This window comes from Eupeodes corollae, chromosome 3 (genome assembly GCF_945859685.1).
Source record: "Eupeodes corollae chromosome 3, idEupCoro1.1, whole genome shotgun sequence".
NCBI lineage: Eukaryota > Metazoa > Arthropoda > Insecta > Diptera > Syrphidae > Eupeodes > Eupeodes corollae.
In genome coordinates, this window is record NC_079149.1 from 135,962,086 (window position 1) to 135,979,317 (window position 17,232).

A 17,232-nucleotide genomic window follows, 5' to 3' on the forward strand; every position below is an offset into this window, starting at 1 on the left:
AAGAAACGTGTCAGAATGCCAATAGGCTCCCGCCACAATTGAGTCCTGAAACATTTGTTTGCACAAAAAGTCAAAACCGAAACACACTGATTCACATTTATTCTGTGAAGATAAAGTGAAACCAAGATTACACTGACACTTTCCATCAGGAGATATGAGATATCCGTTTTCACATTCATTGGAATTCATTGGGATACATTCGTTAGAGTCTGACAGTGAGAAACCCGGGTTACAAGAGCATTTTCCTAGAGATGTGCAGACTCCATTTTGACATCCACCAGGGCAACCTGTTTTAAGCTGATTTGCCCTCAACATTGAAGAATCTTCATCTCCATCTTCATTACGGAAACAGATTCCAGGAGCTATACAGGCTCCATTTTGGCACCCATCTGAACAAACAGGTTTGCATTCGTTATCATTGGACATTGAGAAACCTACAGAACAACAACACTTTCCAGGGGCTATGCAAACTCCATTTTCACATCCATTGAGACATACTGGTTCGCATTCATTGGATTCGGAGATTGTGTAACCCGAATTGCAGCAACACTTGTCGGGGGCTATGCAGAATCCGTTCTGACACTCGGTGTTACATACTGGTTCACATTTATTCCTTGTGGACGACATTATGTAGCCTTTATTGCAGGAACACTTTCCAGGGAATTCGCAAACCCCATTTGGACATCCGTCTTCACAAATTGGCACACATTTATCACTAGTTTTGGACTTTGAGTAACCTGCTTTACATAAACAACTTCCAGAGTCCGTACAAACCCCATTTTCACATCCCTTGGGACAGAGTGGTTCACACTCATTATCCTCAGACATCGAATATCCCTCATTACATGAACACTCTCCAGGACCCACACAAACTCCATTTTGACAGCCTTCCGGGCAGAATGATTCGCATTCATTCGACCCCTCTTTCGACATCAGGTAACCAGGTTTGCAGGAACATTTTCCAGGCGCAATACAATCTCCATTTTGACAGCCATTGGCACAAACTGGAATGCATCCACCATTTTCTCCCCTCTGGGTATAGCCCGTTCCACAGAAACAAAAGTTCGGAATCATACAGAAACCGCTTTCACACCCGTCCTTGCAAAGTGGCTCACATTTATTCGATTCTGACAGATAAAAACCTTCAAAGCAAGAACAACGCCCAGGAGATAAACAAATTCCATTTTGACATTTAGCACTACAATTCACACTCAATTCTTCACATCCAGAATTAGTGTCATTTTTGTCTTTGTATCGAAAACATTTGCATTCGTTTTTTTGACTGTCGAAGAAACCGTTTGGGCAGTTCACGTTTGGTGGAAAACAGCTGTAAAAAAATACATACGATTAATAGGGACACAGTATTGAAAAGCGCAGCTCTAAACATACTAAAGATAAAATAGTCCATCGTTAAAAGGGTTCGCTAGGATATTTCCAACGGGGCAGCTACATTTAAATTCACTTTTTCCATTGACAAACGATAGATCGCAATTTGCTCGAGGTGGCTTTAGTCCTTCCACAAAACTAATGCTCAAAATACCAATAAAACACAAATAAATCTTTAAGGCCATTATTAAAACAACAGCAATCGAAATATCAACTTCCACGCACTTTGTTCCAGGCCAACAAATCTTTACGTACTGGAGACTACACTGGAATTTGATAACGTCTTTGAGAGCATATTTCTGAAATCTTCACCCCATCTGGATTGATAACAGATTTTTTGGCATATATTCTAAAAATTCATTCAAACACATGATAAGGTCATGAGTTCCTAAGATTGAGGCTTTTATGTACAGTAATCTACGGATATCTGAAATCCGTGATTTTCAAAGAATTATTATTGACGATCGACCAGTTTTGAGTTCATTGCAAGTACAAGGCTTTCCACTAAGGTGTTTCATATTGATATTAAAAAGAAACAGTATTTGGTTAAAGAAATCAGTAGATTGTTTATTTCATCGTAAAGACGAAGTTATGCCATTAACACAATTAGATATCAAGAATAATATCAGCCAAATAACCGTAAGGAAGCAGGTGCTTAACGACGAGCGAAAAGTCTTTTAGTTTTTCAAATGCAAAATTATGCTCATTTTTGCAGTAAATTCTATTTTAGCAATTTGAATGCGTTTGAATCGTGTATCTTTCCATTTTTAATAATGGCGTACATTTTCTTGTGATTAAAAAACCAGCAATCGTTGTTTTGAAATACAATAGAAAATCATTTTTGAACTAGAAATTATTTTCATTAATTGTGTCGAAGAAAAATCTTTTAGAATAAACTTTTTTCTTTATTCATTTGGAATCCAATACGCATTTGATTACAATACTTGTCAAATGTCAAAAGATGACAGCTGTGAAAATATCCACTTATTTAAAATAAAGGCTGTTTTTGCTAGAAGATATTTGAGTGGTAAATTATGTCTTCCTCAGCACATATATAAAATATTTAGCGATATTTTTTCTCTATATTTATAATAGAAATTTCAATAACAAAGACTTTTTAGTTTTACACTTGTCTTAAATATTTTTAGAACTTATTGTTCTATCAATTATTAGTTTTGCCAGAGTAAAGAGAAAATTTAGATGTTTCTTACTTTTAAACGAAAACGTAAGGTTTGACATTTTCTTAAACATTGTTTATTCAATTTAAAAACTCACTAACAAATCTCGTTAACAACTAAAATCAAACATTTCGTCACTTAACAATCTCCAAAGTTACTGCTTCACACTTATTGGCTGCGGACATGGAGTAACCTTCATTACAAGCACACTCCCCAGGCTCCCTGCAAACTCCATTTCTACATCCCTTGGGACACACTGGTTCACACATATTTTTCGTTTCGGACAGCGAATAACCAATATTGCAACAACATCTGTCAGGAGCTATGCAAACTCCATTTTGACATCCACCAAGACAGATTGGTTCACAAACATATTTCTCTGACATCGAATAGCCCGCGTTACATGAACACACTCCAGGCCCTATACAAACTCCATTTTGACATCCCTCTGGACATGATGGCTTACATTCATTCGAATAAGACAACTTTGAATAACCCGCATTGCATAAACACACTCCTGGAGCTGTACACACCCCATTTTCACATCCACCTGGACAGAATGGAGCACATTCATTAATTCCAACTGGGACGTAACCAGCCTTGCACGAACACCAATTCGGAAGCATACAGAAGCCATTCTTACAACCTTCTCTGCAAACTGGTTCACACTTATTCGATTTTGACAGAGAGTAACCTTCAGAACAGGAACAACGTCCCGGAGCTATGCAAATTCCATTCTCACATCCCTGACTGCATTTGTCACTAAGCTTTTCACATTCATCTTTCTCGTGGTTTTTGTATCGAAAACATTTACATTTGTTTGAAGAATTGTCAAAATATCCATTTCGACATTTGGAGTCCACTGGAAAACAGCTTTTTTTTAAATAATGAATAAGACATTAAATGAAACAACAATTTCGGAATGAAAAATTAACTTACTAAAATTCAAATGGTCTTCCTTCATATGGATTCACTAGAATCTCTCTTGCTTCAGGACATCTGCATTTTTGTTCCCTTTTGCCATCCGTTGAAAATGAAATATTGCAATCAGCTTTCCTGGGTTGGTTAAGTCCTTCCACACAATTTATGACCAAAAGCCCCATAAATCCCAAATAAATTTTGTAAATCATATTCCAGAATTAATCCAAACCAGCTGCCGAGTGTCGTCTCTGTTTGGCCTCGATTGAGTTAATATATTCCATTGGACCTCGTCGTCGGTCATCGAATCGTGGATATAGTTTTTGTTTACAAAAACTTTGCAATAATTCCAAAGAGATAAGAAAATTCGTTTTGTTTGTTTTTGTACAAAATAGTCTAAATTTTTGTCTTCAAAGTAGATAAGGCTCAATTATTATCAATTTAATTTTGGATGAGCAAAAATTGCAAATCTAAGATTCAGTTCCTTCTATTTTGTTCCAATATTACAGTGTCTTACCTGTATTTGAACTTTTGGAAATAAGAAACGATTTTTAACAGATATACATATATCAGGAGGTGGTAGCAATAGTTTAAGAAACTAGAAGGAATTTTTATAAAAAGTTTCGATGGTAGTTGTTTATATAAGTAGATTGATATTTTTTTTTTTAATAGATATTTACAATATAAAAATACACAGCTTGCTCAGAGATTTGATATTTAAAGTGTCCCATCCTGGATAAGGATAGAAAATAATAGATAAAAAATTACTTTACATATTCTGCCATCCGCTAACATAGCTATTTCACAGGCTTATATTTCGGGGAAGTCAGCAACGTATGTTATATATAGTAATGGACCCAACACCGATCCATGTGGTTTTACAGACGTTATATTTTTTAATATATATATATATATATACATATGTTATTTAAATTAATTTGAAATGTTGTATGTCCGAGAAAACTTTGTATAATTTGTATAAGATAAAAGGGGACCTTGGGTTTTAACAGGAAACAGGTGCTTAGCTTTTATAGAAAAGAAAACAACAGGATTCACTAGCCGCCCTGGAGCCTTGCAAGGATAAGGAGGGAAATACCGTAGTCGAGGCTAAAAATCTGAAGAGATTATTTTAACCAGCTGCTTAATGGTGATGAAGTCAACGATTCCGCCAGCGAGCAGCCACGTCAAATCCATTTGGTTGAGGATCTAGAGTTCCACCCACCCGACCAGAGTGAGATCAAACTAACCATCACCAGGCTGAAGTCAAATAAAGCGGCCGGTGATGACGGCCTGCAGGCGGAGCTTTTTTTTCAAGTATGCTTGAGCAGATCTGGTAAGGAGCATGCACCAGTTAGTTACTAAAATTTGGTCGGAAGACATCATGCCCGACGAATGGAACCTAACCATCATCTGTACGATCCATAAAAAAGGTGACAGAATTCTCTGCGTGAACTACAGAGGCCTTTTAAACATTGCGTACAAGACCTTGTCCCGCTTATTATGTAAACGCCTGAAGTCATTTATTGACGAACTAATTGGCCCTTACCAGTGTGGCTTCAGGCCTGGAAAATCTACCATCGACCAAACTTTCACTGTACGCCAAATCCTGCAAAAGACCCAAGAATATAACATGGAAACACGCCATCTTTTCATCGATTTTAAAGCAGCTTATGACAGTATAGACAGGAACGAACCGTGCCATGTTGAGTTTTGGTATCCCTACCAAACTTATACCACTTATCAGCATGAGGCTGAAAAATGCTCATTGCTGCGTCAAAATTGGAAGAGACTCGATCGAAACTTTCGAAACCACCAGAGGACTTCGACAAGGCGATGCGCTGTCATGTAGCTGCTTCAATATTGTGGTGCCCAACACCCACGCCAATACAAGTGGCACCATCGTTCAAAAATCGACACAATATCTTGGATATGCAGATGACATCGACATTATGGGAAGAACCAAACGAGCAGTGACGGGTGCTTTCTCTAATGTCGAGTCTGAGGCGAAGGAAATGGGGGTTGATATTAAGGAGGACAAAACGAAGTATTCACGTCGATTCACACCGTAGACTTGGTCAAAATGTGACAATTGACAGGTACAACTTCGAGGTGGTAAACGAATTTGTTTATCTGGGCCCTGCTGTTAATTCTGCAAATGATATCAGCGCGGAGATCAAACGCAGAATTACCCTTGCTAGTCGCTGTTTCTTTGGCCTAAGTATAAGCAGTTGAGGAGTAAGGCCCTATCGCGAAGTACAAAACTTTAATCATCCCAGTCTTGCTGTATGGTGCAGAAGCATGGACCCTCTCCCATTCGTATGAAGGATCTCTTGGTATCTTCGAGAGGAAGGATCTCTTGGTATCTTCGAGAAGAAGGTTCTGCGTACGATTTATGGTCCGGTTTGTGTCGACAGGCAAAGTAACATCTGGCGGAGAAAATTTAATCTGGAGTTATACGAGCTGTACAGCGACTTGCCACTGGTTCAAAAACAGCGTGTACAACGCTTAAGATGGCTAAGGCATATCGAGCGAATGAACATCGAAGCTCCAGCCCGTAAGGTATTCAACGCCGAGCCTGAGGGTACATCAACTTGGTATTCGAAACTGGAGGCAGCAAGCTAGTGATCGAGTAAGCTGGTGAAAGTTATTTCTTTAGGCCTAGGAGCACAATGAGCTGCAGCGCAAACAAAATAAAGTAAAGACCTTTCGTTTACGAAAAATACCGTCATGCCGCATATACTGTCAACAGCCTTTTCAACATGCAAAAGGACAAGACCAATGGACTGTTTTGCAGTAATGTTTTCTTTAATATGGTTACATATTCTAATCACTTGATGGGTTTTACTATGAGCTTGCCTTAATCCAAATTGTTGGATCGGAATGACTTTTGAGGTCTTAAGAAAATCGACAAGTTTTATTTTTATAACTTTTTCTAATATTATGGTAAGGTTACTAAGTAGACTTATTGGGCGATAGGTCTTTGGATTGATAGGTGGTTTCCGGGCTTGAAAAGCGGTATAATTTTGGCTTTTTTCTATTTAGTTGGAAAATATTGTAACTTTAAGCATGCGTTAACAAAAGAGTTTATAAAAAATTGTCCAACGATTTGTAGTTCTTTAAAAAAACGAGTTTTTGAGACTGTCAATTCTCGGTGCTTTATTGTTACGCATATTTTGAATTATTCCCAAGATATCTGCATTCGAAACTATTGGTAATTTTGATAGAGTGTTGTTTTCTGAGCTTACGTCGTCAATCACCTGAATGTTGAAATTTCTTTGGAATAAATTTTGCTAAAACTTCTGCATTTTTTTGTTAGTTATGACGAAGGAATCATTATGTTCTAAGTAAGGAATAAATTCGATTTTATTTTTTAGTACCATTGCTATTTTGGAAAACGTATTGTTGTTGTTCATAATTTGACAGTTCGGTAAGGTTGAGAAATTCATGGCGAATTATTTAACGCAACATCCAAACTTCAAAATTGTGAGAATTTACTTCATTTCGGTCATTTTACGGCATTTAGTAATAAAGCTCATAGCTAGTTATCAAGCTCTTAAAAAACACCCCATATGTTTAATTCATGTAAAGAAACTCGATGATATATAAAAATATGTTTTATCAAATTTTCATGCAAGAATTCCAATTTGAAATGTTGACTCTACTCTTCTGGCCTGGCATACCCTTATATGGAAGTTCAAAAACCTCTCGAGTGCTTCTGGTGTAATATAATCCTTATTCTTTTCCATTTTCATACGAGAACCTCCCAGGACTTTTTTGTCTGTTTGGTAACATCCATAATATTTATATACCTTACACCTTTTTTTAATCCTTGATCTTCGAGTATGCTTCAAGTACTCTAATAATAATTTTTGAGTACCTTTTTTTTGCTATAATTTACACCAAAAAAAAAAGAATCTCTTGCTCTTTAACAACGACCGACGCCGATGTACAAAAAAATCATAGATAAATTGTCATTTTTTAAGGGGATTATATTCATAAGCAGCAAAGCACCCCATCATCAATTCAGTATACTGTAGACTGATGGTGTTAAACAAGGGTGACATTTTTAGCAGCGACGTTAAAAAACACAATGTGGATGGGTAATCAAAAGGAGTTAATCAACTAATTGCAGGAAATATGTAAATATATTATATTTTTTTTCTTGCCTCATAAATAGGTAGGTTCTTTTTATTTTTTTTTTGTTAAATCAGTTGAGTTCAGAATTTATTAAACTTTTTTTTATGAATTTTTATTGTTTATTTTTACCTTTTAGAGAGCAATATTTATGCATTTTATACCTGGTTTAAATAACGTTGATGATGCATAAGCATAACACAATATTTTTTTCAATCGAGTACAAAAATATGATAAAAAATGAACAAAATTAAGTTTTTTGTTCAAGCAGCATTTATGATGCATTGGCCTTATTGAATGAAAAGAGCATGACTGTAAGGTTGAACCTATATGCTAATTTTTATACATAGCAATACCAACGGCAAAACGGCATGGGTTTTTAAAGTGCTTCTACCCATTCTTACAGGAAGCACCAAGAATCCCATGACAAACAATGTTAAAATTATATGTTCACGTTTAGTAAGCTTACTAGTTCTTGTTACTGCGACGACATCCTTGAATTCAATCTGTCAAAATCAAACAATTTACATTAGTTCGGAAATGACCTGGAAGACGGCGTTCCCCTTCGTTATGCTATTCATTCTGACATTTCATCCTTTATCCCACTCCCACTCATTACACAAACAAATATGAAGCCTTTTCCTATTTTTTTCTAACTATCAAGTTGGAAAGAGATACAACTATGAGACGTCAAAAGTAGTTTAATATAAACCCCGTCTAAGGCTAGTTTATTAAATTAACTCACTTAGAAGAAAAAAAAAATGATCACTAGGTAAAACAAAAACCTGCCGAGGGTACCAGCCACGAACCGAAGTCTGTAAGGACGATCAAGGGAACGTCGTATTAAAACCGCAGTCTGTGTTGAGAATATGGAAAGACCACTTCTCCAGATTATATAATGGCTATTACGAATCGAATTCCGCTGTAAGGGAGATAGAACCACTCAACCTCGGCGACGCAGATCAACAATTCCGCCTACCCGACCTTGACGAAGTGAAGATAGCTATATCTAAACTTGAGTCAAACAAAGCTGCTGGAGCTGACGGAATCGCTGCCGAACTATTCAAAGCAGCAGGCGATGACTTGGTACGGAGCATGCACCAACTCATCTGCAAAATATGGTCGGAAGAAAGCATGCCCGATGAGTGGAATCTCAGCATAGTTTGCCCAATACACAAGAGAGGAGACCCTCTAATTACGCCAACTACAGAGGCATCAGTCTTCTGAACATTGCATATAATATCTATCCTTTTTGCCGTATTATGTAAACGACTGAAGCCGTTCGTTGAAAACCTGAGCAGACCTGAAAGTCCACCAGTGACCAAATTACGGCAGATCTTGGAAGCAACCTAGGAACTTCAATTCGATACCCACCATCTCTTTATCTATTTTAAATCCACATTTGACAGCATCTAGTTTTGGCATGCCTGTCAAACTGATCCGTTTGTCCAGAATGACGATGGAGAATTCACGCTCCTCTATCAAGACCAGAATGCATTTGATGCAAAAAACGATTAGAGAAAGCGATACATTGTCATGCGATTTCTTCAACATCGTTCTAGAAAGACTTATGCAATCACAATCTTCCTAAAGTCCATCCAATTACTCGGATACGCCGATGGTTTTGACATTATTTGAAGATCGAAACGTCATGTCAGTGGAGCGTTTTTGACCTTTGCGACGGAAGCTTAGATGGCTGAGCCTTCAAAAAAGGACATTGAACAACGACGTCTTGGACAAAACGTCACCACAGTTGATAGCTATTACTTTGAGGTAGTTAAGGACTTTGTCTACCTAGGCAACACTGGCCAACCGGCACACCAGCGCTGAAATCAAACGAAGAATAACTCTTGCCAATGGCTGCTTTTTTAGACTAAGTATGGAGTAGTAAAGTCCTCTCCCGAGCATCTAAAATCACCAAGACACTCATCATCCCAGTTCTCATCTAAGTCGCTAAGGTGCCTTAGGATGCTTCGATAGATTTCTTTGTATTATTTATTGTCCCATCTGCATAGGTGGAAAGTGGAAGAGAAGATACAACGACAAACTGTATAGCCACACTGAACTGGTTACAAAAAAATGTCGAGCGAATGGACATCAAACTGCCCGGAAAATTTTCGAATCTAATCCCCAGGGACAGCGCAGTAGAGAAAGCCCGCTACTCTGGTGGCGCACGCTGGTGGGAGAGGACCTCAACTAACTTGGAGTGCGAAATTGGAGACAGTTAGGTACAGACCGAGCTGGCTGGAGTCACATGTTGGGTCCGCCCCGGAATGTAGCATCACCTTAACTAAGTAACTAAAAAGAGAAAATGTCTTATGCCCGCTGTCATTTAAAAGTTCTTGTTATTATTTTCGAAAAAAAAAAGAATTTAAATCATTTACTAAAAAAATTGAGAGTGGATACAAAATTTAATTCCCTTACCCAAATCTTGACTTTAAATTTAAGCCAACACATATTAATTACCATTTAACATTTTACTTATAAGCAATTTTCTAAATAATTATTTAAATAGTTTTCCTTTTATTAAACACCATGCATCCGAACACGTCTAAGCTATGACAATTTATAAAAGAAACAAACAAACCTAAGTCTGTGTAACTTTCAAGTTAATTTAAAATGTCAGAAACGCAGAAGTCATATGATACTTAAATCACTTAAAACTGATAAAATCATCTTTTTGCTAAAATGACACCTGAAATGGCACATACATAGCCTTGTCAAAAAATAATTATTTTATTCAATTATTGTATTAAAAAAAAAAGAGAATCGATTTCCAAAACGATAACAATTTTTTGATGGGTAGGAAATATGAATTCCTTTTTTAACATATCCTCTGGATCCTGGTCATTAAAAAAAAGACCAAAGGAACAAACATCAAAGAGCAAAATGTCACCAAAAAAAAGGTTCTGTCACTTTTAAACCACTACCTACAGCATCACTACACAGAGGCTACACAGGTTACAGGTGTTTTTCAAGATAGCGCTTCTGTATGAAGATGATGACGAGGACGACAACGATTTAAATGACAGTTTGGCAGGTGACAGTGAGTTTTGAGGTAAGTTACTTACTGACAGGTAGCATATTCCTATACCTACTTAGCGATTGTCATCATGATGGGTGGCGCCAATCAAAAGTCAAGCATCTTCTTATATTTCAGTAGGATTTGATTTTCTTAATTTTCAGTAGAATACATATAAAGAGTATACGCATCATCAAACATGATCTAATTTTTTAATCTTATATCTACCTACGTTTTGTATCAGTTATCAATTCATTGATGCATAAATCATTTCATATAAAATTAATATTCTATTCTTACTGAATTCAAACTAGATTTTAATTCAAGTTTACGAACACTCCACCTAAAAAACAACAACAAGAACATCAACAAAAATAAGACTCAACTCAAACTACCCTTCAAACAAAACACAACCAAAACGAAACGACAACGAGTTAGTGAGTTGAGTACTATTTTGTAGTGAGGTGTACGTGGTTGCCATATACAAAGGAATGTCTATAAAAATGTGTTCAAAACATCATGATATTCAGAATTTTAAAACTTAAAAATTAGTTTAGTTAAGTTTAGTTTCATTGACTTCATAAATATATACAAATTTACATTTCAGTGTTTTGAAATAACTAATTCTTTTATGGTTTGGCCGAAGACCGTCTACCAGAGTGACATTTGAATTTTATTTGTACATTTTCAAAAATAAAAAGCTTAAAACATTAAATTATTATTGTTATAATTTTCTTTTCTTTAAATACATCTATCATTGCTATTTAGAAATTGTTTTGCTTAATTTGGTTTCTGTAACGAAAAGCTTTCTTAATATACCCAACAAGAGGGTCCCAACCGCTTTCTCCATTCAAAATTTTGATTACTTCGTCTAGACCAATAGAATCCACTGCAAAGAAACGCCTTCGAAATTCCTTGAGTATTATACAGATTCCCACAAAATGGAAAACATCTTCGCGCACTTTCAAATGGCATAGAACGCACAATAATGGTAGTTCTGGTCGATGCGGAATATAATAAATAGCATACTGATTTGTTCTGTTCTGTTTTGTGCCAAGAAATACGTGTTTGTATTTAAAAAATGATTCAGCTTGCTGTAGTAGGTTTTGTATTGCGACGACTCTGCTTCCATAAATCATATTTCCAAACTTTCCTTAGCAAATCTTTGAATTTTAACTTCATAGCTTCATTATTATCGATAGTTGATACTGTTAAATCTGCTGAAGATTCGTTGGCCAATTTGTTCTACTCAGTACCGCAAGTTCCCCCAGAATTCTTCTTCTTCCATCGCCATAACTCTTGTCACATAATCGAAATGTATTTTTAGCGTATCCAAAAATTGCGGTGCTTTTATTTACTGTTACTGTTTCTAAGTAATTTGGTGAACTACCAGGCAGCTTGAAGGTATTCCGTATAAAAAAACGAAGAAATTTGTCCACAGTACCAAAGGGAATATATTCCCAAACTAGGGCTCCGTAGAAAAGAATTGATAATGCAGCTGTACGAAAGATTTGATAATTTGCTCCAAGTGATATGTTTTTCCTTTCCATACAACTTCTCCACACAGAATACATAGCTCGTTTAGCTTCAGATAGTTTGTATTGAAGATGCTTATTTAGATTTAGATTAGAAGCAATTAAAACTTCTAGGTACTTGTACTCTTTCACAATCTCTATTTGTTTCTCCTCAAACTCCTCGCAAACCTGCCGCCTCCCCTTCTCATAATCATAATTTTCGACTTGTCAAGATTAACCGATAAATTCCAGGTTTTATAGTAGCGTTCGAGTCGGTTTATCATTAGCTGCATACCGTTAAAGTCTCCGATAGGAAGAGTAAATCATCTACAAACATTAAGCCAGGGATGTTTTTTCCACTCATAACAATTCCCCGTTTTACACTATCGATAATGTCGCTTATGTACAAAACAAAAAATAGAGTACTAAGAACACAACCTTGTTAAAGGCCCATTGATGTTTCAAACTCGTCTGAGAGGAATTTACCATCCCATACCCTTGCAACATTTTCTTTGTAGATTGCTCTGATGACAAATATCATTTTTGTAGAGATTCCGTATCCATAGAGTTTGTAGAAAAGTGCTTCTCTGGGAATTGATTCGAAAACTGACCGGAAATCTACAAAAAAGGCATACCGCTTTTTCCCTCTCTTTTTATAGATGTCGCCAATATTTACTTAAGAAAAAATTTGGTCTATCGTTGAATAGTTTTTCCTGAAACTTAAAAATTATTTACGATCAAGATCTTCGGGAATTCGAAAGAATCCAGTAAATTAAAATCCAAAATACCGAAATTCCGTAATCCCAAAATCCCAAAGTGCATAAATGTCAATAAATCTGAATGATGTTTAATTATTTTTAACTTTACTCAAAAAACGTTATCCTTTGGTAATGAGTAAAATACTACATAATTCAATTTAAAAAAGTGTATCTAAACAAGTCTAAAGAGAGACAGTTCGTAAGCAAAAAACAAAACAAACAAATCTAAAACTGAAATGTCAGAAACTCAAGTCCGAAAGTTTAAGCATCCAATATCCATTCTATGATTTTATCTTTAATTAAATGTTTCAAATTAGAAAATGTATCATTTTAACTATCGTCATTACTTTCCTGACTTGAAAAATGCTTAAATTCAATGACTTGAGATAGATGGCAGCCCTAAATTAAAAATACTGTGGCAACCATTTGCCATAAGTAATGTTCATGTGTCGTGCTTGTTTCATACCTAGAACCAACTCAACTTCTATCAACTATCTTAGAACGATCCAACATCGAACATCCCTTCAAGTAGATCATTTTTTTCGAGATCGAGTTGAATGCAAAGGCACTCACTCAATTTGAAAATTAGTTTAGTTTGATTACTTATTCCGTCGCGAAGGGATGTGTATGGAATATTGTGTCCGTTTGAATAGAAAAGTCTTTAAGTGCGATCATTTCTCAAAATAGTGAAACAAACAAAATTATTTTCGTAGAAAATTCAATTTCACATAAATAACTTGGGGAAAATGTGTACAGAGTAAAGAAAAATAAAAACATACATAAAAATAATATTTTTGGTCTTATTTGTGGAAATAAAAGTGGTCAAGTGTTTCAAAGAAAGAAAATTGAAAATAAATCAAATCTTGCTACCTGCAACTATTTCAAGGATATTTTGTTTTTGTGTTCTCTTTGGAAAATTCTGAGGATACTTGATAATTTTGGATATTACCTACAAACCCGAAAACCTACCTAACTATTGACATTTACGGCTTTAGCCATAATAAAGAAAAACAACAACAACAACAAAATTGATATAATGAAGTACCTCAACGGTGGTGGGCACCGGGAATCTTACACCCTGGTTGCCCGAAAGAGGTATATCAAAAAACTACTGTATGTACCTAACCTTCACCTATACTTACCTAAAATAAATATTATCCTTTGGGATAACTTTCTGTTTCTTGTTATTTAAATTTAATTTTTTTAAATTGTGTTTGAATTAAAATTTAATTTTTTTAAATTGTGTTTGAATTAATTTAAGTGTGCACATACCCTATAACCTTGGCTTGTTTAATAATCTGACATTTCATTTGAGTTTTGTTTGACGTGTTCTGTAAAACTTCCACTTGTCAACTAAAACGCACCTTGACATTAAGACAGGGTGGTCATAAAACCAATAGAAATAAATCAAAGGCAGAATTATGAAAACAGTCTAAACCTTAATACGTTATGTCGTCAAAGTTTGTATTTAAAGGAAAGAATTTTATATTTTTCGGGATTTATTTTAATTGTATGAAGTTTAAAAATTAAATAAATTGGAAATGAATATGAGAAGAATTCGAAGCCAATAGGTTGCAAATTATGACACTTTTCATAAAAATGCGTCTCCGTTTGTGTTTCTGTGTTCTCTTCTGAGATTTTCTCATTTGAATAACTTGTGTAACTGACAGCACGTCCGGTGTTAATTCCCAACTTTAATAATTATTGCAATTGAAGTGTAATTCGTTGAGTTTCGTTGACATTTTGCACGATCAATACCAGTAGTCGGTTCCTATTCTAATTGTTTTTATGTCAAATAAATATTTCTTAAGTGTCATTTTTACAAACTGTTGGAATTAAGTAAAATCATTTGGGATCGATAATTGTTAGAAATTTTGGATCTGTCAAACAACCAGTATGAAAAATGAAGTTATTATCTTTTAATCTTTAAATTGAAAAATTAATAGCCAAGGAACTATTTTCGTCATGTTTACAAAAGATTTCATCATCAAATCATTACAATCTTGAGCTTTAGGAATAGGACATTAGTTAGAAAAAGAACGAAGTTAAGTTGCTTAGTCCTTTATTGAATTTGTCAGCTTTAAACAAATATTTAATAAAAAAAGCAAGGATTTTGAATCATTTCCGTTATTAATTAAATCAATACAATGCAATCTTGTTAATATGACAAGTCAGTCAAATTTAATCTCAATAAGATGTACAATTTGTCTTATTATGACTTTTTCAACTTGGCTTTGTAGGGTACTTAATCGAATTTTTTTTAATGTTTGAGACACAAGCTTATGTTTCCTTACGCTACTATGGTTTTGATTCTTCGATGTAGATCAATGTAGAATAATAGAAAATACACTTATATTTTATGAAATGTCAAAAGAATGAATGTATTCAGGAAGAAAGAAAATCTTAGTGGGAAGTTGTATGGGCTCGTTCTTGAGCATGTTCTGTTATATTTTCTAATTGGGTGTTTCAATTTTTTCAATCCTAAATATTATGTTACCTGCTTTCGAAATATTATATTTTCTCTCTTTATATTCCCCCCTTCCCTTCTCCCCCTTGTCTAAAAAAATTGACAAAAAATGTGAATTTTCCCTCAGCCTGTGATACCTAGGATTAAACGTCAATCTGTCCAATAAGCTGTGAAAATATGTCACTTACCTAGTTCATTGCATTTCATTATTATCTTCTCAAATAAGACCAGAAGAAGTCTGTTCCCACTTTTTATTTAGTTAGTTTTATTTTATCATTAACATTGCAGGCATATATCAATTGATTCAAATCTTATGCCACCCAAGATCTTTTACCTATAAATTTTCCCATAAGAAGGTACATATTCCCGACCTTATTAGATTAGATATATGCAAACAGCTAATTAACCAACTGAACTTCCTTCCAAAGGTATTCTCCTACTTGTCGGAAGTTCTTAACTTATCCACCAACCATCCTAAAAAATCAACATAACAAAGGTTAGAAGACAAAACAATCTACAACTTTATATCCATCTGTTTGACTTTTTCCATCGTCAGTTGTTTTAATTATCATTTCGTTGTACTCTCTTTTAGCGATTCTAGGTATTTCAAATGTACATAATTATGTAAATTTAATCCAATTCGCCGGCACTGGGACTCTGGAACACCACCCACTATACCTACTACCTTTTTTTCTCTGTAGCATTCCCATAATTGTTGTGCGTTTAATTTAATTACCTCATCCATTCCAAGTAGCACCTTCCAGTCATCATCGTCTCACCGTGTAAATTCACCATAGCACTATCATCGCATCACCGTAACACCACGAGCCGCCGCCGCCGCGGCCGCACCGACCGCCACGAAACCAATTGAGCGAACAGTGGATCAAATGTAAACATGTTTCCTTCTTAAGGTATCGCTCACATGTGTTACTTTGTGTTTCTGTTTTTTTTTCAATTTTTCTTGTGTCTTGTTGTTGCTGCTTTTTGCTACCTTGGGTTCATGCAGGCAGACCGACCGCGTGTAAAACCACAAAGCGCAACCAAATCAGCGGGAGTAAAAAATAAATCGAGAATATAGCAAAAACTACCTTGTGGTGCATTTGCAATTCAAACGCTTCGTCCGTCGGAGCACGCTCTGAATCTGATTAGATATTCCATTGGCGGCGGCGATGGTGATAGTCAAGCTGGTTTTAAAATCGGCATCTCATCCGCCCCCAACAGAATGTTTCAAAAGAAGTCCAAACATTAACCACCACCACCACCACCATCATCGAGACCTCGTCCTCGACATCGACATCGTCGCGTCGCCGTTGTCAACAACGTCAATGCTGGCTTTCGTGAGGTCTTTACCAAGAACAGAATTTTCAATCAAATGGCTAATATTAGCGTAGGAGTCCACCTTACCTTGCAAATTGGCGACATGCTATTGTTTCTTTTTTGGTTTGTTGGTTGCTTGGTTGGTTTGTTGTATGACAAAGTGCAAACGTATGATTATAGAGGCAATTAATCAGTTGCTTCATTTGTCAATACAATTCCATTTATGGTGTGTGTCCACTGTCCCAGTGCATATGTCATTTGAAAATTTGACAGATGTGGTAAAGACCATGGTGTATCTATTATTTGAAAAGAGAGTAGAGGTACTTTAGGTAGGAATGCGTGTACCTTGATTATGTGCAGTTATATTTTCGAAAAATATGTTGCTGCTGTTCAACTCCCAACGCCTCCACAAATTTGACTCGTGCTCTGGTGAACTGAATGTTTTCGAAGTAAATACATTTTCTCCGAATCAGTAAAACTTTTGACATTTCTCAGAATCAAAAGAAACTCAGTTCGTTGAAATTTCCACGAATTTTCA

General features: G+C 35.7%; 2 protein-coding genes across 4 annotated transcripts in view; one reads left to right on the top strand and one right to left on the bottom strand.

The window, feature by feature from the left end:
• The window catches only part of LOC129948796 (rap1 GTPase-activating protein 1), a 215,390-nt gene that overhangs the window by 83,316 nt on the left and 114,842 nt on the right, over nucleotides 1-17,232 (top strand). Inside the window, exon 1 of one of the 3 annotated variants that reach the window (XM_056059834.1) lies at nucleotides 13,887-14,023. The exons of 1 other annotated variant lie outside the window; for it this stretch is intronic. In XM_056059834.1, coding sequence (XP_055915809.1) covers nucleotides 13,947-14,023 — 77 coding nt within the window. In that variant the 5' untranslated portion in view covers nucleotides 13,887-13,946. Of the gene's footprint in view, nucleotides 1-13,886; nucleotides 14,024-17,232 lie in introns of those variants that run through there. One more of the 3 variants, XM_056059835.1, reaches the window with a different exon arrangement.
• LOC129948799 (epidermal growth factor-like protein) lies at nucleotides 2,650-3,752 on the bottom strand. The gene is made up of 2 exons (XM_056059839.1): nucleotides 3,504-3,752; nucleotides 2,650-3,437 (listed from the first exon to the last, which is right to left on the bottom strand). The coding sequence occupies exons 1-2, from the start codon at nucleotides 3,692-3,694 to the stop codon at nucleotides 2,699-2,701; spliced, it is 930 nt and encodes a 309-aa protein (XP_055915814.1). The 5' UTR covers nucleotides 3,695-3,752; the 3' UTR covers nucleotides 2,650-2,698.

Coding starts and splice junctions, on each gene's coding strand:
- LOC129948799 (XM_056059839.1), bottom strand. CDS start 3,694: ATGATTTACAAAATTTATTTGGGATTTATGGGGCTTTTGGTCATAAAT. Junction 3,438..3,503: donor GGAAGACCATTTGAATTTTA/GTAAGTTAATTT, acceptor TTTAAAAAAAAG/CTGTTTTCCAGTGGACTCCA.